This window comes from Hevea brasiliensis, chromosome 15 (genome assembly GCF_030052815.1).
Source record: "Hevea brasiliensis isolate MT/VB/25A 57/8 chromosome 15, ASM3005281v1, whole genome shotgun sequence".
NCBI classification, from domain to species: domain Eukaryota; kingdom Viridiplantae; phylum Streptophyta; class Magnoliopsida; order Malpighiales; family Euphorbiaceae; genus Hevea; species Hevea brasiliensis.
In genome coordinates this window covers 73,727,962-73,750,564 of record NC_079507.1, presented here as the reverse complement: position 1 = coordinate 73,750,564, position 22,603 = coordinate 73,727,962, and the positions used below count along the sequence as shown (strand labels likewise).

Sequence of the window (22,603 nt, the reverse complement as noted above, 5' to 3'; positions counted from 1 at the left end):
TCGCCCGCCAATGGACCCCCCAACCCACTTGCCTCCATCCCACCATGAAAATCAACAAATATAAAGAACTCAAAAAAAAAAATATATATATATATATATATATATATATATAAATCCAAGAGATCCGCCTAATGACGATAATACCCGCGTCGATTTTTCTATAAAAGGAAGCGCCCCTTCTTCCTCTCAGCTGCTATGTCCAGGCTGTGTGAACTCTCTTTAGCTAAAGCCAAGGAAAGATTCTTTTGTTTCATTTTTCTAGAGCCAGAGGATTAGAGATGTTGGGTGTGTTTAGCAGCGCCATCGTTTCTCCGCCGGCCGAGCTGGTAGCGGCGGGGTGCCGGACGCCATCTCCGAAGATAACGGCTGATGCGCTGGTGAAGCGCTTCCTCAACACCAACCCATCCGCTGTGTCCTTACAGATCGGAGACAACGCGCAGTTGGCCTACACCCACCACAGCGAGTCCATGCTGCAACCCAGGTAAAATATGCACTGCAATGGACTCGTTTTCACGGCCTCCGCTGTATCACATCACGCCTGATCACGGTATTTAGGTTCTAGTCTAAACAAGCGATGAAGTGATTGCTAGACCATTAAGTTACAGGCCATAAAAATTAATCAATTACTAATTTGAGTTTGATCGGAATTACTGAGCGTAGGATATTTGCTACGTTTTATATAATTTTTTTTTTTTTAAATCTAGTCTTGGCTCATACGGTTACTAATAGGAAATACATTTTAGAATTTCTACAATTTTTTAGATATTTGTTTCATATTGACAGATATTTTTAATAATAAATTTTTTTACGTAAAAAATTTCCAGTTTAGCTCAGGACTCTACTGGCATGATTTTACTTTTACAGTCCTAATAAGAACGTGCTTTGTTTGTGTCTTATCCGGCGGCCATGATAAAAAAAAATTTTGGTGTATTGCCGGTGAGATGTATCAAAATTCATGCGTGACTGCCACGTAATCATGCATATAGAATGAGGACTCTAGGTTTAATTGGGACCCAACGGTTTGCATCAATAAGCTTTCAGCCGTTAACGTGGCACATAATTCGAGCACTTGGACTTAGTAAAACATGAGCGGTCAGATCATATTTTGTCGCTTTTGATTAGAGCTGGATGGCATGTGGATGTGCTTTTCTCGTTTTCAAATTAAAATTACTTTTTAGTTAAAAATTTAAAATAAATTATTTTTTTTTATTAAGCTTATTAAATTTAATTCATTATTTTTTAATATTTTCTAATTAATTATTTAGAAAATACTTTTTTTTAAACGACAGTTTCAAACGGTACTATACCAAACTGACCCGTTGTTTCGTACTCCTTGCTCATCGTCAGAAATAGCGAGCGTCATAATTATTATAATTAAATTATTTTAAAAATTTGAATAAAATGAAATTATTAAATGGTTATTTTGAATTATCATAATTATGCTTAGATTAGGAAAACTATAATCTATATGAAAATTTCAATCAATAAAACAAATATATAATATTTAAATTTTTATAATTTTAGATAAAATTTATTATGTTGAATATATACATCGGTGAGTCTTTTCCTTTATGGTGTTGATTGATATCACTGTTTTGAGCCTATTAATCTCACAACATTTAGTTTTTAATTAAGGATTGGATGAAGTGTGTTTGTGACCATGATGACTCTTGTTGAATGGCAGGCTCCATTTTTAAATTTATTTATTTTTTCCTCTAAAAAGTAAGGAGAAATGATACTAATCGATTGCATCTGGTGGTTTTCGCTATCAACTTTTATGAACCTTCTTTGGAATTGGAAGCATGGACTGGTAAGGGAACAGGGTATGGGATAAGGATAACGCAACTTGGACAAAGAACCAAGTTGGTCCCCACCCTGGATTAATCCTAGGTGTTGCGTCAAAGTGAAAATTCGTCCCCCCTCTTTTTTTTGGATATATTGTATTACTAGTGAAAATTTAGATGGCAGTTGGCTATTTGATGTGAATGATCAATCTGGGCTGGTAAAACATCATTTTTTGCTATGTATCATCAGGAATTACGAGACAGCTAATTCATTTATTGGATTTTGAAAATGGCAGATCATTCGCAGTTAAAGATGATATCTTCTGCTTGTTTGAGGGAGCACTTGACAACTTGGGAAGTCTAAGGCAACAATATGGCCTTGCCAAGTCTGCAAATGAAGTGATTTTGGTCATCGAGGCATACAAGGCTCTTCGTGACAGGGCACCCTATCCTCCCAACCATGTTGTTGGTCACCTTAGTGGGAGCTTTGCTTTCATCGTCTATGACAACTCTACTTCCACCTTGTTTGTGGCTTCTGTAAGTTATCATCTACCAATTGATGCCTTGATGAAGCTACTTGCTAGGTTTGGTTGGTATTTATTCTCTAACTACAATTGGTGTCGGTGTGGAATGTGACAGGATCAATTTGGGAAGGTTCCTCTATACTGGGGAATCACTGCTGATGGATACGTCGCCTTTGCCGACAACATTGAATTGCTTAAAGGTGCTTGTGGCAAGTCGCTTGCTTCTTTTCCTCAAGGTGGGTGTGTTAAAAGATATAAATAAATTAGTCTTTGTGTTGAAATATGCTTTCTCTTATGTCAAGAGATAAAATGGTTTTAGTCTGCTTAATTATTTTTTGGCCTCTTGTAATTGCAACATAAATAACCAAAAGCACGTTGTTTAGAGGGGGGGAAAAAGAAATGTTTCCTTATAATTATCAATGCCATTGGATTTTGCAGGATGCTTCTACTCGACAGCAGTGGGAGAACTGAGAAGCTTTGAGAATCCTAAAAACAAGATCACTGCAGTTCCTGCTAAGGAGGAAGAGATCTGGGGTGCTACTTTCAAGGTAAAATGAAGACTGTTGTATTGGTTAACATCTGCAACAAAAGAAGATTGATATTTTTTACTAATTAGTAGATTGTAATTCTCCAAAACTTACATGGACGCATGAATTTCTTTTTGGCAGTGACCATTAGTGGTCCAACTGAGCCACCAGTTCATAATAAATAAATACACTGTCTCAACAGCTTTTCTTGATTATTGATTCTTCATTTTATGATGTTAATTGTGAATTTTGGTGGGATGAATTTCAGGTGGAAGGGCCAGCAATTCTTGCCGCCAGAGAGTAGAAGACTTTTCTATATCCAATAAAAAGAGAGTTTATGATGAAGCTGTGCAATCGGCATAAGGGGCCAACGTGAATTGCTGGTTATGAATCTTGGTAGAATGTACAAGTAAAAAGCGCTGTTAGTTAGCATTATGGTTGTGAAAAGTAGTTGTATCTTGCTAGCTTTGTCCTAAGCGCTTCGGTTTCTTCTATGTACATCCATGTTTTTTTAAGATAAATAAAAGTATGTTTGTTAGCTTGATAACAACTACTACTATGATGTATGGAATTAAAATACCATATTGATCTTTATAAGACTAACAGTATCCACAAGCAAAGAGGATCATGAAACATTAGCTGAACTAATCCAAACAACTTTCAGCTTTAGACTAATTGGTTCAAAATGATTGTCAAGTTAATTAATAACCGCTAAGGTTATATATATCCTTTTGGCGTTTTCATTTCCCATCAATGCCCCACTTGTTTGGTACCAAGCCCGCCACTTAGTCCCGAGCTTGCTCTTAGGCATTACAATTTTTTCCACCTATCTTGATGCTGTACTAAACTTTGTTGTATTGGGTACAATTGTTAAGTGAGAACCAGAGTACTGTGGTTTGCTAATATCTCGGGTGGCTCTACTTCGTTTCTAGCAACAGGTAGTTGTTTATTTGTACCCCACTAATTCTTAACTTATGGTATCTTTGATACGAATTATAACACTCCGGTTGATCTGACTCAAATAATTTTTATGCCCTAAACCACTTAACTCAAAATGGTTAATCCAAGTAAATTAGTAGTTAATGGCTAAGGTTATATATATCCTTTTAACATTTTCATTCCTGGGATTTTGTCTCACCTGTTTCGTACCAAGCCCACCTCTTGGTTTAACTCTCACTCTCAGGATGTTACACTATTACATATTCCCCCCACTCTGTGAGAATACAGGTGAAGTTGAGTGCTGCAAAGCAAAGTGCCATTTCCAAATCATAGCACTGTTTGAGACGGTCAAGCACAATCATAATTCATAACAAGTTTTTCTCTCTCTTGTCGTCAAAAATAAAGTTTTATTAAATTGCATAAATTCAAAGGCCCATTCACCCCCAACCTAATAAAAACAAAGAAGCTGTTCTTGCAACCCTTTGCCACTCTCCCCTAGATCTAACGAGGCAAGACACACTCTTGGAAGGGTAGGAACAGAGACTCCCCCATTTCAGAAGCAGGCATTAATGAGAGAGCTTCCCCAAGTAGAAATTGAAACTCCCTCACTTGAAACGCTAGGATCCTGAGCAGCTGAAAATATGTCGAACTCTAGTGATTCTGGGCGAGAAAACATTGCAGAGCTCACCGGCAAGGGGGCATCAGTGAAATAAATCACCATCTAATTAAATGACAAACTAGCTAAGCTAATTGATTAGCACTCTAGAAAAGTCATTAATTTAATTAAAATTATGAAGAATCTGGAATCTCCACCAGGTTTGCAATCGTTTTATTTTTAATTGCGATGGATTATTAAATTGCTAATTTAGCAATTGAGGGTTCTGTTATTGTGGAAAGTTTTTTAATAATATAAATTTTGGAAATTTATTTATTTATTTTTTTAAAACTTTAAAGTACTAAATAAGTGTATAGCATAATCATAAATAAATATTATATATAGAAACAAAATATTGTTCTAATAATGATATTTCGCTGTATCAACTTATTAATTCAAATAAAATTGATTTTATAATTAAATTACGAAAAAACATAAATTTTTATCTTGGTTCTTTTATGCACAATATAAATATGTTATTTATCAAACAAAATTCTTATATCACTCTGACATCTTTGATCCCATATTCCCAATCCCATGGAAAAATTGTAAATTCAGGAGAAGAAGAAGGGTATAATCGTCATATGAAAAAGGGGGTCAAGCAAAAGCTATATAGCACGAGACGAGGATCAAACTCGCGCTTTATTTATTTATTTATTTATTTATTTTTTAGTGTTAGTCAGAAAGAGAGAGAAAGAGAGAGAGAGAGAGAAATTTATACCTGCAGCATCAAATTCAACTTCTAATTTCATTCAACTTCTACTCTGTCTCTCTCTCTCTCTCTCTCTCCCTCTCTTCTCCTTCTCTCTCTTTTTCCACTTCGATCATCACTTCCCAGTTCCGGAAGCAAGGTTCGATTTCTAAAGTTCTTTACTTTTTTTTTTAATCTCAATTTTAGTTAAAAAATATAACCCTTTCTCTCAGGGCAATTCTCTCTTTTCCCTTCTTTTATGCCTTTTATCTCCTTCCTTCAACTTAGTTACTCAGTGATTTACTCTCTCCCTCATCTCCTCTATCTCTCTCTCTCTCTCTCTTTTTTTAGGGTTTTATCGTTTGAAGAAGATTAATCATCAACCCAACGAGGACAGGTATTTATTTATTTATTTGCTTTCTTGTTTGTCTATCCTTATGTATAAAGCTAACTATTTGCTGGGTTTAATTTAGTTTTTGTAGAGTAAGAGTTGGGGGATCAGCAAAGTAGCGACTCATGCTTGTTCTTGTTGTTATTGTTTTTTTTTTTTTTTTTTTTTGGGAAAAAAGGACAGCTAGAGTGGGCTATGGAAATCTTTGTCGTTTATCGTAATTTAGTGTTTCTCTTACAGATCATTACACGCATGCTTGGCACAATAGACGACCTTGACGTTACTACTTAGGATTTAGCCAAAGTCAATTTGGAAGGTTTTTTAATGCTTCCTTTATTAGTTCTAACAGTTTGTGGATTTTGAAGATTTATGTTACTAATTTTCACTGCCTAATATCACATGTCATGTGAAAGGCTACAGGAGGACGAAAGAGTTAGCTTATTTTTGATGGCGAGGCTATGTCGAAAAATTACTAGGTTCAATTATCACAGATAGTGATTATCTCTCTTCCAGTACTAACCATCATATGAAAGAGTTGTTGGACTGTGGAATTGTAGATTTTGGCAGTTTTGCTGATCATTTATGCTTTGAGAAATTTTGTTCCTTGACTTCTTTGATATGATTTTTTCTTTTAATCTCGTAAAATTTTCATTTTCCTTTTCCCACATTGTAAACTCAATCTCTCGGCTTAGGTGAGTTCTACCTGTTAAAGTTGCGTCCTTCCAACCCATGACCCCACATGAGATAATCATCTTGAGATGTATCAAGTCGATTCCAGTTGGTTATGTTTGTAATTGTTTTAGTTGGTCGGGAGCTTACACTTTTTATTTAAGTTTTTTAAGCAAAAACTTTGATGATTTTATGTTTTATGTTTTCTATTACAAGGCAGGTGAACATTGTTTTTACTCTTTTTTTTTTTTTAATTTTTTCATGTGTACTTTGCAGGTAAGTGGTCGCATAAACAACTTCTCCAAAGCCAGCCAACACTGTTATGGATCAGCGAGGGCATGGGCAGCATTCTGCAGCAGGTGAGGTTGGAAGTACGGCTCCCGTCCCATATGGCATATCATCGTATCAACCTAACCAGATGATGGGGCCTTCTGCCACTGGATCACTTCAATCTGCTGCTCAGCCATCAGGTGTCACTGCATCTCAAGCTCAGCTTGCTCAGCACCAACTTGCTTATCAGCATATCCACCAGCAACAGCAAGAACAACTACAGCAGCAACTCCAGACTTTTTGGACTAATCAGTACCAAGAAATTGAGCAGACAGCTGATTTTAAGAATCACAGTCTGCCATTGGCTAGGATTAAGAAGATTATGAAGGCAGATGAAGATGTAAGGATGATATCAGCTGAAGCTCCAGTCATATTTGCCAGAGCCTGTGAGATGTTCATTCTGGAATTGACATTGCGGTCTTGGAATCACACAGAAGAGAACAAAAGGAGGACACTCCAAAAAAATGATATTGCTGCAGCAATTACAAGGACTGAAATTTTTGATTTTCTAGTTGATATTGTGCCAAGGGAGGATTTGAAAGATGAAGTGCTGGCATCTGTCCCAAGAGGGAGTCTTCCAGTTGGAGGCCCAGCTGAAGCTATACCTTACTATTACATGTCACCTCAGTTTGCTCCACAGGTCGCTGCTCCAGGGATGAATGTCGGTCAGCCTGTGGTGGATCAAAATCTCTACGGCCAACATACTCGTCCTTATGTTGCACAGCCAATTTGGCCACAGCAACAACAGCAGCCGCCTGCAGACTCTTGAGCAAACAGTAGAGTTGCAGTAGTAAAAAAACCTGAAGCAGAATGGGAGTAAATTGATTGTCTTAGTTTTTGTTTGAAGTTTTAAAGCTTAATTACTCGTTTTTATTTAAGTCATGCTTCAGGTTGGTCCTAATAGTTTTGATGCTTTCATTTTGTCAAGTTATATAGCCAAGAATGTTGGTTCAGCTGTTGTAGATAATTTTATGGGTTAAAAAAAATAAAGATTTCGCAGCTCCTTTCATGTTATTCAGTAATTTTATTAAACGTAACTCTGCTTCCCACACTTGCTGTCCTCTGTTACAAAAAAATGAAATAGGATGACCCCCAACTTTACGCCCTTTTCAATGCTGGGCCAAATGACAATAGCATCGAGTGGTCACCCCCTAGCCAGAGTTGGCCACAAGATCATTGCTCCTCCGCTTGCTCATTTTCTATGTTATTTGGCGATCACCAGGGTTAATACTTTGCGTGAATGTTGAAGGCCTGAAGACCAAGTTTCAGGGCTTAAAACGACGACTTTAGTTGGAATGCGGAAAGAAGTTTCAATTCTGACTGCAAAATTTAAGTGTCCATCTTGAAACATCACTCCCGTTATATTATATGGACATACCACGAGGATTCATACACTGAAATAATCCTTAGTATGAAATTTGCACAATGTGAAAGGAGTATATAATAAATATCAAACTTTATATTTAAGCGTGCAGCTTGAACCCTCACGTCACACCATGAAAGAATTCTGTGCAGTACAAACTGTGTACAACGTGAAAGGAGTATAAATATTAAAAGCCAGCAGAATTAAGGGATAGCTCTTTGCATAACAACAGCTCATGTGAAATTCTCGCCATTGTCAACTGCCTTATCAGGCTGGAAAAATATCCTCCAAACTGCACGAGAGATTGAAAATGTTCAGTTTTAATTTCTTGATTTCCAGCAGAAAACCATGCTTATGACTAAAGAGTAAGCGTCACAAACCTTCTTCCCAAGCATTCAATGATGTCACTGGTAAGAGTTGATCTTTTTCTATTCTCAAAAGCAAGTGATGCAGCCCTCCTCAATAAAGCAGACCCAGCAATGCATTCTAGCACTGTTGGATTTGTTGGTCTGCAGCAATTTCAAAAGAATATAAAGTCAATCATATTTTGAAGCATCAAAGTAGAAATATTTATAGATTGTTAAAGAGAATGGATGGCAGAACCTGTTGCTAAATTCCCTTCAGCCGCCAAGATATATTGGTTTGCCCAAGATAAAAATACTGCAACACTAACACCAACAAAAAGGATGTATCACAAATATTCAATTTAAAACTAACACATTTTGATTTTCAAATCTGAAAGCTACATAGATGCATAAAATGGCGAACAAATTGGTTAGCCACCTAATAAGGAACAGTTAGCTTTTAGAATGCGTAGCATAGACAAGGGAAAACAAGATTACAAGGGGAAATGTAACCAGAAAGCCTGAGAAAATTACAGCATTCCAAAGAGGAAGTAATGAATAGGAGGAGATTGTGGAACTAATTACATTAAAAAAGAATACATCTGGAATGGCTGTTTGAATACATTATATGTATATAATCAATTACCTTCCAGAAAGGATATCACCTCGACCCCCACAATGTCTAGGTGAACCATCGATGGTCACCGATTGGACTGCATAAATTAACAACGATTAATATCAAAGCAATCATGTAGTTTCTGAAGCCTACAAGAAAGTGAAAATGCCTTGACTCATTTAATTTGATTCAGGGAGCGGGATACATGGTAACATAGCATCCGAATTAAAAAAATCTTATGAAAAATCATAACCTGTTTGAGCGAGAAACTTAGTAAATTAGCAAGTGAAAATCTGAAAGACTAGAAAACGTAAAAACAAACAAGCATAATTACTTCAGAATCATATTAGGTATTCCATACCTATCTCGCCATCACTAATAAGGTCAGATTTTCCTTTCCTTAAGATGGTTACACCCCCGATCCTACCCAATAAAGATATTGAGCATTAGAAAGTCAACAGAACCTAGAATTGAACAAGACAGCCTTGTATCAGGCAGAACATAGAATTAGAGTTTTTCAACCACAAATGGTTGAGTCTATTTCTATTACATTTGCCTTAAAATGATAGTCAATTTGATGTGCCACATTGTTGTTTTTTTAGACACGTTACAACTAGGCTAATATACATTCAATTTACCTTTTGGAAAGATAAAGTAATTGCCCATCAGCATCTTGATCATGTACTTCACAGTTTAGAACTTTATGAACCAGGCGCTTGTATTCATTCACATTTGGCGTTAGGACAGCTAAGGGATAACCGCTAACAAGGTCAATACTGTTTGTTACAAGAAAGAGTCCATCCTGGAAAATATTCATTTTATCAGCAGATAACAGAATAGTTAAAACTCCGCCTAAGTAGTTTGCGCTTAGCCGGTCCCAAACCCAGATAAAGGAGGAAAGTTGCAGTAGGTGACAACCAGCGTAAAAATTTCGTCACACCTTATGATATGGATTCAAATGATATAAACGTTGGGGCATCCTCTACAAACGACATGCTACATCGGAGCCCGGGTGTAATGAGAAATATGCAAGGGTGTAGGGCATTCACCGAAAGCGAAGCGCCATGCCGACGTCCGGGTGTGGTGTTAAGTGAGCAAAGGTTCCCACATTATGGACGGGTGTAGGTAAAGAAGTTAGTCCATAGGACAGATAGTAGAATAAATAGTGGAACAGAACACAAGATAGACATAGAAAATAATAGAAGATATCATAGAAGGAGACCAATTATGAAGGAGCAGGATAGGAGGAGGATCAGGGTTGGTACTTGGAATGTTGGATTACTTACAGGAAAATTAATGGAGCTTGTGGATACCTTGGAAAGGAGAAGGGTGAATATTGCTTGCATTCAGGAGACTAAATGGGTAGGAGAGAAAAGTAAGTAAGTGGGTAATTCAGGGTGCAAATTGTGGTTTACTGGAAAGGAGAGAAACAAGAACGGAGTGGGCATAATCATAGACAGGATATTGAAAGACACAGTAATAGCTGTGAAAAGAGTAGGAGATAGAATTATACTAGTAAAACTATTACTAGAAGGAGAAACAATAAATATGTTAGTGCTTATATCCCACAAATAGGACTAGACAGTGAGAGTAAACAAAAGTTTTGGGAAGATATGGATGATTTAGTGCAAAGCATACCGAATGAAGAGAATGTTTTTATTAGTGGAGATTTGAATGGACATTTAGGAAGTGATAGACCAGGTTATGAGAATGTTCATGGAGGTTTTGGTTTTGACAGTCGAAATGAGGAGGGAAAAAGTATCCTGAATTTTGCTATGGCATACGACCTAATACTAGCAAATACCTACTTTATAAAAAGAGAGTCACATTTAGTGACTTTCAAAAGTGGGCAACATAGAAACTAAATCGACTTCCTCTCAACCAAGAAGACAAATAGAGCTTTATGCAAGGATTGCAAGGTCATTCCAGGAGAAGCTTTAACAAGTCAACATCGGTTGGTGGTCTTGGATGTCAAGTTTAGGAACAATTCAAGTAAGGTCAGAAGAAATAGTGCGCTCGAACAAAGTGGTGGGAGTTCAAAGGAGTAAAGCAAGTGAAGTTCAAAAATGAGCTTCTCGAGTCCGAAGTATGGAAGCTGGATATGGAGGCCAATGATATGTGGATACAGATGGCATCAAAGATTAGAAAAGTAGCTAGAAAAGTACTTGGAGAGTCTAAAGGACATGGACCACCCTTAAAAGAGAGATGGTGATGAAATGAGGAAATACAAAAGGTAGTGAAGAGAAAAAGGGAATGGTATAAGAAATTACCTAAATGTGATAATAACGAGGCATATGAATAGTACAAGATAGCAAAGAAAGAGGCAAAAAAAGCAGTTAGTCAAGTAAGAGCACAGGCCTTTGAAAAGTTATATGAGAAACTTGGAATTAAAGAAGGGGAGAAAGATATTTATAAATTAGCAAGGAGAAGAGAAAGGAAATGTCAAGATCTCAATCAAGTTAGGTGCATTAAGGATAAAGAAGGAAAAGTGTTGGCGAAAATGAGGACATTAAAGAAAGATGAAAAAATTATTTTAATGATCTCTTTAATAATAGTCAAAATGGTAATAGCGTGAATATAGATTATAGAACAATAGAAAAGAATGTGAATTATACTAGAAGGATTAGATCTTTAGAAGTAAAAGAAGCACTTAAGAGAATAAAAGTGGATAAAGCCTGTGGACCCGATGAAATAACAATTGAAGTGTGAAAGTGTTTGGGAGATATGGGAATGGCATGGTTAACTAAATTATTTAATAAGATTCTAAACTCAAAGAAAATGCCTGATGAATGGAGGAGGAGTATTTTAGTACCTATTTTTAAAAATAAGGGAGACATACAAAGTTGCTCAAACTATAGGGGAATTAAACTCATGAGCCATACTATGAAGTTGTGGGAGAGAGTTGTGGAGCATCGACTACGCCATGATACTTCTATCTCTCTCAATCAATTTGGTTTCATACCCGGTCGTTCAACTATGGAAGCGATCTTTCTCATTAGAAGCTTGATGGAGAAATATAGAGATGTGAAGAAAGATCTACACATGGTTTTTATTGATTTAGAGAAGGCTTATGATAGTGTTCCAAGAGATGTCTTATGGAATGTATTAGAACAAAAGATGGTATCTATTAGGTACATACAAGTGTTGAAAGATATGTATGAAGGAGCAACTACTATTGTGCGCATAATGGGAGGGGACACAAGAGATTTTCCGATCTCAATTGGATTACACCAAGGATCAGCCATAAACCCTTACCTTTTTACATTAGTTTTAGAAGAATTGACAAAACATATACAAGAGAGTATTCCTTGGTGCTTGATGTTTGCGGATGATATTGTTCTGATAGATGAGACACGAGAAGGAGTCAATAGAAAGCTAGAGATTTGGAGAAATAATCTAGAGTCAAAGTGTTTTAAGTTAAGTAGAACGAAGACAGAATACATGCATTACAAGTTCAGTGAAGGCTAAACTGGTGATAGGGAAGGAGTTAGTTTGAATGGAGTGGTACTGTCCCAAAGTAATCACTTTAAATACCTAGGCTCAGTCCTTCAAGTAGATGGGGGATGTGAAGAGGATGTTAGTCATAGGATTAAAGTCGAATGGTTGAAGTGGAGACGTGCCACGGGAGTTTTATGTAATCATAAGATTCCCAATAAGTTGAAAGGAAAATTTTAACGTACAGCCATACGACCGGCTATGTTATATGGTAGTGCGTGTTGGGCACTGAAAGAGTCGTATGCGTCTAAGATAAGAGTTGCAGAGATGAGAATGTTAAGGTGGATGAGCGGCCATACTAGACTAGATAAAGTCCGTAATAAGAGTATTAGATAAAAGTTAAGAGTGGTGCCAATTGAAGATAAGTTGAGAGAAGTGAGATTGAGGTGGTTTGATCATGTGAAGCGTAGACATATGGAGGCTCCAGTTAGACAAGTAGAGCACATTAGGCTAGAGGATAGAAAGAAAAAAAGGGGTAGACCTAAATTGACTTGGAGGAGAGTAGTACAACATGACCTAGAAGCATTACACATTTTTGAGGATTTAACCCAAAATCGTTTAGAATGGAAAAAGCGAATCCATATAGCCGACCCCAAATTTTTGGGATAAAAGCTTAGTTGAGTTGAGTTGAGTTGAGTTGAGTTGAGTGTAACAGAATAGTTCACCTCTCAGCAAAGGGTACAGATAAACAATGGATGAACAAGTCTTAAAAAGATCAAATGCATATCATTGATTAATACCCCATCTACAATAATTGGAACATTTGATTGCCTTGCCTGCTTCATAATTTCACTCACACAGTCCTGTAGATAATAAGCAAAACGTAAAAGAATTGCAGGATTAGATAGAAAATACAGTGGCGGTAAAAATGATGATGTGGAACTGATGAAAGGACTTGGATCTGAAACTAAAACCAAGCATACTAATATTAAAAGTGAAGATCCCGCAGCCAAGCATTAACTTATAACTACATGCCTAGTGAAAAACTCAGAGAGTGAAGATCCCACAAAACCAAGCATTAACTTCTAACTACATGCCTAGTGCAAAACTCAGAGATTGAGAAATAAAAAGACAGCCAATTTTATGTATAATTTAGAACCTAAGGCAAGAAAAACACACCAGAAGAAAGGGGCCCCTTCCAAGGCAGGACCAACAACAACTCAACTCAACTCAACTCAACTAAGCCTTTATCCCAAAAATTTGGGGTCGGCTATATGGATTCGCTTTTTCCACTCTGAACGATTTTGAGTTAAATCCTCAGAAATGTGTAATGCTTCTAAGTCATGCTGTACTACTCTCCTCCAAGTCAATTTAGGTCTACCCCTTTTTTTCTTTCTATCCTCTAGCCTAATGTGCTCTACTTGTCTAACTGGAGCCTCCGTATGTCTACGCTTCACATGACCAAACCACCTCAATCTCCCTTCTCTCAACTTATCTTCAATTGGCACCACTCCTACCTTTTCTCTAATACTTTCATTACGGACTTTATCTAGTCTAGTATGGCCACTCATCCACCTTAACATTCTCATCTCTGCAACTCTTATCTTAGATGCATAAGACTATTTCAAAGGCCCAACACTCACTACCATATAGCATAGCCATTCGTATGGTCAGACGGTAAAATTTCCTTTTAATTTATTGGGAATCTTACGATCACATAGAACTCCCGTGGCACGTCTCCACTTCAACCATCCGGCTTTAATCCTATGACTAACATCCTCCTCACATCCCCCATCTACTTGAAGGACTGAGCCTAGATATTTAAAGTGATTACTTTGGGACAGTGCCACTCCATTCAAACTAACTCCTTCCCTATCACCAGTTTGGCCTTCACTGAACTTGCAATCAAATCTTTCCATCCATTTATCAACCTCAGCAACGACCTTTCTTGATATGTTTTTTCCCCTTCCCTAAAAGCATGTTTTTCCCCAGAAAAATCACAATTCTGTTCAGCAACAAGGTCTATATAGCACAATGGATAAGTAGAGCATACACAAAAAATGAGCAGAAAGAAAATACCCAATACTACAAGACTCTTCCGAAATAGGGTGCACAATCAACTGGGGACTGTAGCTTTTGATAACCGGAGCAGCATCTTTGGTACAGAATACATGGGACAAAACAGCACCCTGCAAAGCAAGAAACGCAATAATATCAACCCAAATCAGCATGAAATTAGTTTAAATTTAACAAAAAGAAAAATTAAATTAAAAATAAAAAACTGTCAATTACAATGGGAAGGAAAGCATGCATTAACAATTTTTAAAGCAGAAATAGCATCAAAATAAGGAGCACCGGTGCACTCAAGACACCCATCAATAACAGCAATTTTCCCTAACAAGAAAAATATTCGAAACATTTCAAAGGAAATGACAATCCAAAATTATTGCCAGACATATGTGATTGATAAGATAAATGAAAAGAGGTAATTTTTCATGATCACCTGCCTAGTCTTTATGCCTCGTTGGGTCAAGAGTCGGAGTAATTGCTCTCAAGATGTTCTCAGCATCAGCCTCCAACGGTTTAGTTTCTTGCATTCTGTTCTTAGTGCAGTCTTTATGGTGACCTCCACCTCCAAGAGACCTTATCAAAATGTGCTGCCTTCTCAAAACCGTTGGGGAAGCTAACGCGCAATATCTTGCGCTGCTTAGTGTGTTTAGATGATTCATGCCATGTTTTTTGAATATCACCAAACCCAACACAGTCACTTGAGAAAAATCATAAAAGTAAAAGAAAATTCAAACTTTCTTTGAGAGAGAAGTTGAAGAACCACTGATTAACAATAGACATATTCTCGTAACCGTAGAAAATGAGGCCAAGATCAAAGAAATGCCCACTTGATTTTTGATAAAATGATAGTGAATGATGGGTTTTGGGTAATGAGATGAAAAGCAGATGGGCTTTGTCTTGAGGAGTATTGTCAGCACCGAATGGGCAAAAGTCAGAAGCTTTGTGAAACGACGTCACTCAATGTATAGTATTTTTTAATAAATTATAGAAACACATAAATAATAATTATGGGTTGATTGAAAAAATGAAAAGAGAAAAGGTTGATAAATTGTTTGCATAGAGGAAAATGAAGAAAGAGAAAAAAAAATTTTTGATTTTCCTAAATTTGTTTGTTTGGAATCAAATAGATTTTCCTAAAAATCTATGTTCTCTTTCATTTCCCCTTCACAGTTAAGCATCCTGTGACGGTGTGCAGTGCGAAGGAGAGGAGGAGAATGAACCCAGAGACGAAGTTGAATGCGATAAGATCAGGGATCGTGGTGATCGGCGCCTTAGCTTTCGGCCATCTGACTCTAGAAAAGTTGCCCGTACAGAGTCATAAAATACTCTTAACTCATGGCTCCCAGTAAATCTCAGGTTAGCTTAATTTTCATTTCAACACAATGCTCATGCTATTTAATTTGTAAAATTTGGCCATTTAAATGTACATGAAGTGACAAGTTATGAATTTTACAATGATTTTGTACGGTCTTGAACATAAATTGTTGGCTGGATGTGGTTTAGATTTTGGTAGTAGCTGAAGCATTTCGTTTTAATCGATTATAGTTCTTGAAAACCAAAGAATCAACTCCTGTCATTTCTTGTGCAAGTCTAAGTTTTGAGCCTAAGTTGGATTTTCTGTATGATTATTATACCATGAGCTTAAGTGAGATTTGAATCGTGTTCCATTGGATTCCCTGTTGGATATTATGTAGATAGAATTATTGATTCTAACAAAAGACTTCTTGATAGATTGATAATCATGAACATAGACGAGATGATGATGAAGAAAATTGGTGGGAACTTAGAGATCGAAGAGAGGGAAATGCTATAATTGAGAGAACTTGACAACATGTGTACTCTGAGAGAAGTTTATGCACAACTTGGAAAGATAGGAGTTGAGCTTCACTTAGTTACACGGCCTACACTTTCCCTACTCAAGATCCAGCAAGGGTAGACCCTTTTTCGGTTTTCCGGTTAATGAGCGCAAGGATTTTTTTGCTACAGATGATTTATGGTCCTGAGGACCCGTAATTAACTAATGAGTTAGTTTATGTGGCTTGATAGAGGTGCTTTTAGATGTTTTTTAGTGCTTTTACTTTGTTGGTTCTTTATTTTTGTTATTTGACTGGCAATGGAACTTACAGTTTGCCATAGAACAACTTAACTGGTTATGATTTTTTATGGAATTTGAAGCTATCTTTAAGATCATGATTGTTTCTTTCTTGATTGGCTTCTTTCTTGACTCGACGCTTTTCTCTCCTTTGTTACAGAAAATTCATACAAGCCTCCTGAGTTATATCATAGCACCATTGAAGTTTACATTGAAACTCCCTTTATTCGGAGACATCTAAGAAGTTGGAAATCGAATAAAATAGAGATTTGGGTTAGTACATCGAAGAAAGCTGCCAAATAGACAAGGAAACCATGCATAATTCTCCCAATGCCTCAACCTCAATCCCAAGTCGTAAGACATCGAGTAGCACTACCCATCAAAACCACATCCATTAGACAGAGATAAAACTATACAAGAGAGTAGAAACCAACGGCCTACTGTTCATGTTCTATGGATTCCTCATGTTCTACTCTTACCATAAGAGTATTTCTACCAATTTTCCTTTTCATTCAGGCATTAACCCAACTTGATGTAGCGAATATATTTGGGGAGAGAACATTACCTTTTTCTCTATCCACATACAGTCTTAATGAATTCTGGTGTTTTATTTATTTGAGACGCAGGAAAACAGCTCAGCTAAACGTGCGATCTTGGAATTCCGAAGATACGACTAATTACACATCTCTGTTTCTGTTAAAGATTGAATCCATGATATTAATGGGTACATTCATGATTGGGTTTCTCAAAACTGCAAAGCATAAACTCATCATAAATTAGGACAATGGCGGGCGCGTTATACTGGCTGATCTGTGCCTCTTATTGGCCCAGACAAACTCCATGTGATGTTCTCCTATATTGCTATTTACTAGTATTTCCCCCATTTTTATATGTTATTTTTTAAAATTAATTTTTTTCATAATTTTATCGTTTAAAAAAAAAGTATTATTATCTTTTTAATTTTATCTTTATATTTGTTAAATACAATACTTATTTATGTAATTTTTTATAATTTATTTTAATACTCTACTCTCTCTTAATGAAATGAAATAAGAAATAATTTAATTAAATTTAAAAATATTTTATTATAATTTAAATAATTTAATTTTTTTGTTAATTACCTTTAAAAAAATCAAACAATAAATAAAAGTTAACAGAAGGAATATCATTTCCTTCCTCGCATTTCTCACTACCCATTGTAAACCATAACTATTCCCACACACAAACTTTCATTTTTCCCCCTCTTTTTAAATAGATTACTCCTTTAACAATTCTTTATCCTCATTCTTTCCCTTTCTTCTGTCATCCCCCTATATATTATTATTTATCATACATATATAGTTGAGATCTTTTTTGTTGTGTGTTTTGGGGAGGGGGGGAGGGTGTTGGAGATTATACTTAAGCCTAGTATATCATAGATGTAAAATATAAGTATATAAATTTTATATATTTTATATATTAATTTCATCATATATATTATATTTTTATTATGTGATGGAAGTATAGACAAAAATTTTTTGTGAATTTAGATTTTAAATTCATGAGAACTAAGAAAAATTTATCATAGACTATTGACCCATGAAAGCAAAAATATAGTTACATATAACAAATTAATTAAAATCTTTATATTTAAAAAATAACAAAAACATTTTTTATAAAAAAATGAATATTTATAATGAAATAAACAATATATATATATATATATACAAAGCAAAGTGGTGTTCTCCTGATATTAACATATAAGATTCTAAAATTATTATATTTATGTCACGTGATAATATTTAAAGTAGTCAAAATTTCTACTATGTTAAGTGGCAATATTAAATTAAATTTATTACTAACAATATTTTCTCCTTCTTACATATGTCAATTATATTAAATTAAATTTATTGCTAGCAATTTTTTTTCCCTACCTTATTTGTCAATTTTATTGATAGCAATTTTTTTTCCTTATTTAATTTTTAAGTTATAATTCAAATTTAACTTTTACTGCCTAAATACATATAAAAATGATCTTTAATATGTCTAAATACACATATTTTCTTTTTTATAAATATCAAAATTTAATTTATTGAGTACAAGAAATTATGTCACGACCCAACCTATGGGCCGGACCGGCACTAGGACCTGGGCCAGCCTAAAGCCCCCGAGGCCCGTAGTAAGCCTTAACTATTCATTTACCCAACTCTAAGGCCCATTTGGGCCCAATTTCAAGAAAACAAACGGACAGAGTCCGGCCATAAAATGGACTTGCCAACGGGGAGTTTTCGACTCACCCGACCTGTAAACACAATATATAGTCAATTGGGGAGCTCAGCTCACCCTCCACATACTCAACAACATAATAATAAATGGGAGCTCAGCTCCCTCATCCAATCCATCAAACATGCATATCATTATACGTTTACAGGTCCAACATGATAATAATATTACAGACCATAATCAAATAAATACTTCTAACACATGCGAAAATTCTAGGAGTAAATAAAATTACACAAATATTGATAAACAACCTGCGAAGGAGAAAAGCAGGTTAACCAAAATAAAATCCTTCTATAGCCTGAAAAAAATATTGAACAGGAGTGAGCGTTCGACTCAGAGAGTAAAATATCAATTTTAACCATAATCTCTATAACTATCTAAAACTAATGCACCCTGTAGAGTGAAATGCAACATCCACATCATTTTCACATCATAACATCAAAAAGGTAATTTGGAGCACTCACGCACCCTGTAGCATCAATCATAACATATGGGAGCTGATCCCCTATACAGCTCTCTTAAATCCAACCTGGTGCCAGCGAAGAACTCAAGCCGGACTTTCGCTTAATAAGCCAAATCGAGGGTCCCAGCGAAGAACTCAAGCCGTGACTACCCGTCCTATCCATAGTCCACACCACATCACACGCACGCCAACGCACGCACACTGCTCCAAATTACCACAACAACATCATGGCACTTTAACATTTATCAATGCATCATAAATCGTGCCTAGAGTTTAACTACATAAATATATGCATATAAGTGATGCATGGGCATGTTGAACATATAATAATATCGAAATTACAATTAAAATTAATATTTTACTCACAGACTTGACGACAATCACTGTGGCGGCTGGGCGGAGGAAGAAGGATGTCCCGGCTCACCTGACAATTATATTACAATTATTTAATACAATCTGACTCAATACAAACAAAGAAAAAGACCAATTACGTCCTAAGTCGTGCCGAAAATCCGGCAGAGTCTCCCCTATACCTAGGACCTACCCAACCTGCAAAAGGGCTCAAAACACACTTCTATATTCACAATCCATATGTCCACAACTCAATCACATCACACAGCCCCTCCTGGGCCCACCAAATCAATCATCCATCACAATATGTAAAATTTTAATTTAGTCCTTATAATTGATCATTTTTGCAAAAACTGCTCAAATAAGCTCTAAAAATTATAAAACTCTGCCCCGCGGTCCTTAGAAATATTACTAAGCTATTGCAAAAAGAATCGTAATTTTCTAAGCTGCCACGAATATTTTATGGATTTAAGCACTAGAAAATTACGAAAAAGTAAGGTTCGGGTTTACCTTTGCCGATTCCGACTTCGGGAACGCGCTCGGGATGCATGACAATGGTGGGGTAGCCAAAACCTCGATCCAATTCGGAGACTTTTCCGGTAGCTGGTCTGTCTGGCCGGAAATTCACAGATCCGGACAACTGTTGAATTTCCGAGAATTGAGGATACCTACACGAAGCCCAATAATAATATATAAAAAAATCAGGGGTGTTACATTCTTCCCCCCTTACAGGAAATTCGTCCTCGAATTTTACACAAGGCAGAATAAAGTACATGATTACACATTGAACAGATAAGGGTACTTGCTACGCATGTCCCGTTCTGACTCCCAGGTGCACTCTTCCACTGACTGGCTCCTCCACAAAACCTTAACTATAGGGATCTGTTTTGATCTTAGCTGTCTCACTTGGTAGTCCACTATGGCTACAGATTGCTCCTCAAATGTCAAGTTCTCCTTTAGTTCTATTACATCCGACTGTAGTACATGAGAAGGATCGAGAATGTATTTCCTGAGCATGGAGATGTGAAACACGGGATGAACGTGAGAAAGGTTGGGTGGTAGCTCCAACCGGTAGGCAACTGCTCCAACTCTATCAGTAACCTCAAAAGGTCCGATATACCGAGGTGCCAACTTGCCCTTCTTTCCAAATCTCATGACTCCCTTCATTGGAGAAACCTTCAGGAATACATAGTCGCCATCGCAAACTCCACATCCTCCGTCTGGGTCCGCATAACTCTTACATCTCATCGAAAGCTGTCCTCAGTCGTTCCCTGATTAAAGGAACTACCTCTGAAGTGTACTGCACTAGGTCTACATCATGCACCTTCGCTTCCCCCATTTCTGTCCAACACAGAGGAGACCTACACTTTCTTCCATATAATGCCTCATAGGGTGCCATCCCTATGCTGGAGTGGTAACTGTTGTTGTAGGCAAACTCCACCAAAGCTAGCTGCTCATCCCATTGACCTCCAAAATCCAAGACACTCATGCGAAGCATGTCTTCCAGTGTTTGGATTGTCCTTTCAGACTGTCCGTCTGTCTGAGGGTGGAAAGCCGCATCAAGTTCAATCAGTGTGCCAAGTGCCTCCTGCAACTTTCTCCAAAACCGAGAAGTGAACTGGGGCCCTCTGTCAGATATTATGGAAGCCGGAACTCTATGCAATCTGACTATTTCTCGAATGTAGAGCCGGGCGTACTGTGCCACAGAATATGTAGTCTTCACAGGCAAGAAGTGAGCTGATTTGGTTAGGCGGTCTACAATTACCCATATCGAATCATATCCTCGCGTGGTACGAGGCAACCCAGTCACAAAATCCATAGAAATCATTTCCCACTTTCATTCTGGGATAGGGAGCTCTTGCAACTTCCCTGACGGTCTCTGGTGTTCAAACTTCACCTTCTGACAAGTCAAGCACTTGGACACAAAGTCTGCTATGTCTCTCTTCATGCCATTCCACCAATAGCTATCTTTCACATCATGGTACATCTTGGTGGAACCTGGGTGGACATTGTACAGTGTATAGTGTGCCTCTCGCATGATTTCATCTCTGAGATTGTCCACATCGGGCACATACATCCTAGAACCTTGCACTAGGGCACCATCATTGGCAAATCCAAACTCACCACCTTCACCTTGCTGTACTCTTTCTATGATCTTCATTAATTGTTGGTCTCTGTATTGGGAAACTCTAACTCTATCTCACAAGTCTGGCCTCACTGAAAAATGAGCCAACAAGACCCCCTCATCTGAAAAATCTAGGATTAAACCTTGATCCATTAACTCATGTACTTCCTGAATCGACGGTCTCTTCTCTGCTGAAATGTGCGCCAAACTGCCAGAAGATTTTCTGCTTAAAGCATCTGCTACTACATTGACTTTCCCAGGGTGGTACTGGATGGTGCAATCATAGTTTTCCAAAAGCTCCATCCATCTCCTCTGTCTCAAGTTTAAATCCCTCTGTTGGAAGATGTACTTCAAACTCTTATGGTCGGTGTATATCTCGCACACTTCACCATACAAGTAGTGTCTCCAGATTTTTAGTGCAAAGACTACAGTCGCCATTTCCAAATCATGGGTGGGATAGTTCTGCTCATGCCTCTTCAGCTGCCTTGAAGCATAAGCCACTACTTTTCCATTCTGCATCAAAACACACCCTAGGCCAACTCTGAATGCGTCACAGTACACGGTGTATCCTTCACCGCTCATAGGTAGTGTTAACACAGGGGCAGTGGTTAGACACTCCTTATCCTCATCATTATAACTGACTCTATCTAGCTCTCTTCCTGTCCTTTGCATCTTATCTTCCCTTTTCCTATTTTTGGTATTGTTGGTATCTTTTCAACCTGCTGTACTTATTCCTTAATTTTAGTCCTATCTCATCCTTACACCTTTTCCTTCAAAGATGTCTATCCCATCATCAACTTTAACTTTCTTTTTATTTCTTAGTCTTATCTTGATTACTAGTTTCATTACTTCGAGAATTCTAACCCTATGATTTACTCCTACCAGCACATTCTTCACCTTATGTAACACTTATAATTACCCATAGAAAATTTTTCTTGTATCCCCTTTTTTTCCAACTTAACTATCAGAACA

General features: G+C 37.0%; 3 protein-coding genes and 1 long non-coding RNA gene across 19 annotated transcripts; 3 read left to right on the top strand and 1 right to left on the bottom strand.

Moving 5' to 3' along the window:
• The first annotated feature begins 124 nt into the window (after window positions 1-124).
• On the top strand, window positions 125-3,385 carry LOC110670936 (stem-specific protein TSJT1). Its single transcript, XM_021833258.2, has 5 exons — window positions 125-481; window positions 2,081-2,321; window positions 2,424-2,544; window positions 2,747-2,856; window positions 3,104-3,385. The coding sequence occupies exons 1-5, from the start codon at window positions 279-281 to the stop codon at window positions 3,137-3,139; spliced, it is 711 nt and encodes a 236-aa protein (XP_021688950.1). The 5' UTR covers window positions 125-278; the 3' UTR covers window positions 3,140-3,385.
• Window positions 3,386-5,089: 1,704 nt separating this feature from the next.
• On the top strand, window positions 5,090-7,524 carry LOC110670913 (nuclear transcription factor Y subunit C-9). Of its 2 annotated transcripts, XM_021833222.2 has the most exons (4): window positions 5,090-5,280; window positions 5,472-5,517; window positions 5,752-5,827; window positions 6,457-7,524. In XM_021833222.2, exon 4 carries the CDS (start codon window positions 6,503-6,505, stop codon window positions 7,277-7,279), a length of 777 nt encoding a protein of 258 aa, XP_021688914.2. In that variant the 5' UTR covers window positions 5,090-5,280; window positions 5,472-5,517; window positions 5,752-5,827; window positions 6,457-6,502; the 3' UTR covers window positions 7,280-7,524. The 2 variants fall into 2 exon arrangements, with proteins under 2 accessions (XP_021688914.2, XP_021688913.2); XM_021833221.2 differs by lacking the exon at window positions 5,752-5,827 and having other exon boundaries at window positions 5,091-5,280.
• Window positions 7,525-7,844: 320 nt separating this feature from the next.
• On the bottom strand, window positions 7,845-15,174 carry LOC110670861 (ATP-dependent (S)-NAD(P)H-hydrate dehydratase-like). Of its 15 annotated transcripts, none has more exons than XR_009144405.1 (5): window positions 12,994-13,437; window positions 9,472-9,635; window positions 9,195-9,297; window positions 8,254-8,930; window positions 7,845-8,165 (listed from the first exon to the last, which is right to left on the bottom strand). XR_009144405.1 is itself a non-coding variant. In XM_058137283.1 (5 exons), the coding sequence occupies exons 1-4, from the start codon at window positions 9,648-9,650 to the stop codon at window positions 8,454-8,456; spliced, it is 396 nt and encodes a 131-aa protein (XP_057993266.1). In that variant the 5' UTR covers window positions 9,651-9,833; the 3' UTR covers window positions 7,845-8,165; window positions 8,254-8,453. The 15 variants fall into 15 exon arrangements, 2 of the variants coding, with proteins under 2 accessions (XP_057993266.1, XP_057993267.1); XM_058137283.1 differs by lacking the exon at window positions 12,994-13,437 and having other exon boundaries at window positions 8,254-8,541; window positions 8,864-8,930; window positions 9,195-9,256; window positions 9,472-9,833; XR_009144400.1 differs by lacking the exons at window positions 9,195-9,297; window positions 9,472-9,635; window positions 12,994-13,437 and adding exons at window positions 14,348-14,457; window positions 14,772-15,174.
• A 171-nt stretch (window positions 15,175-15,345) lies between these two features.
• LOC110670866 (uncharacterized) lies at window positions 15,346-16,528 on the top strand. Its single transcript, XR_002497974.2, has 2 exons — window positions 15,346-15,694; window positions 16,070-16,528. It is a non-coding gene; the product is annotated as an uncharacterized LOC110670866 (long non-coding RNA).
• The last annotated feature ends 6,075 nt before the right edge of the window (window positions 16,529-22,603 follow it).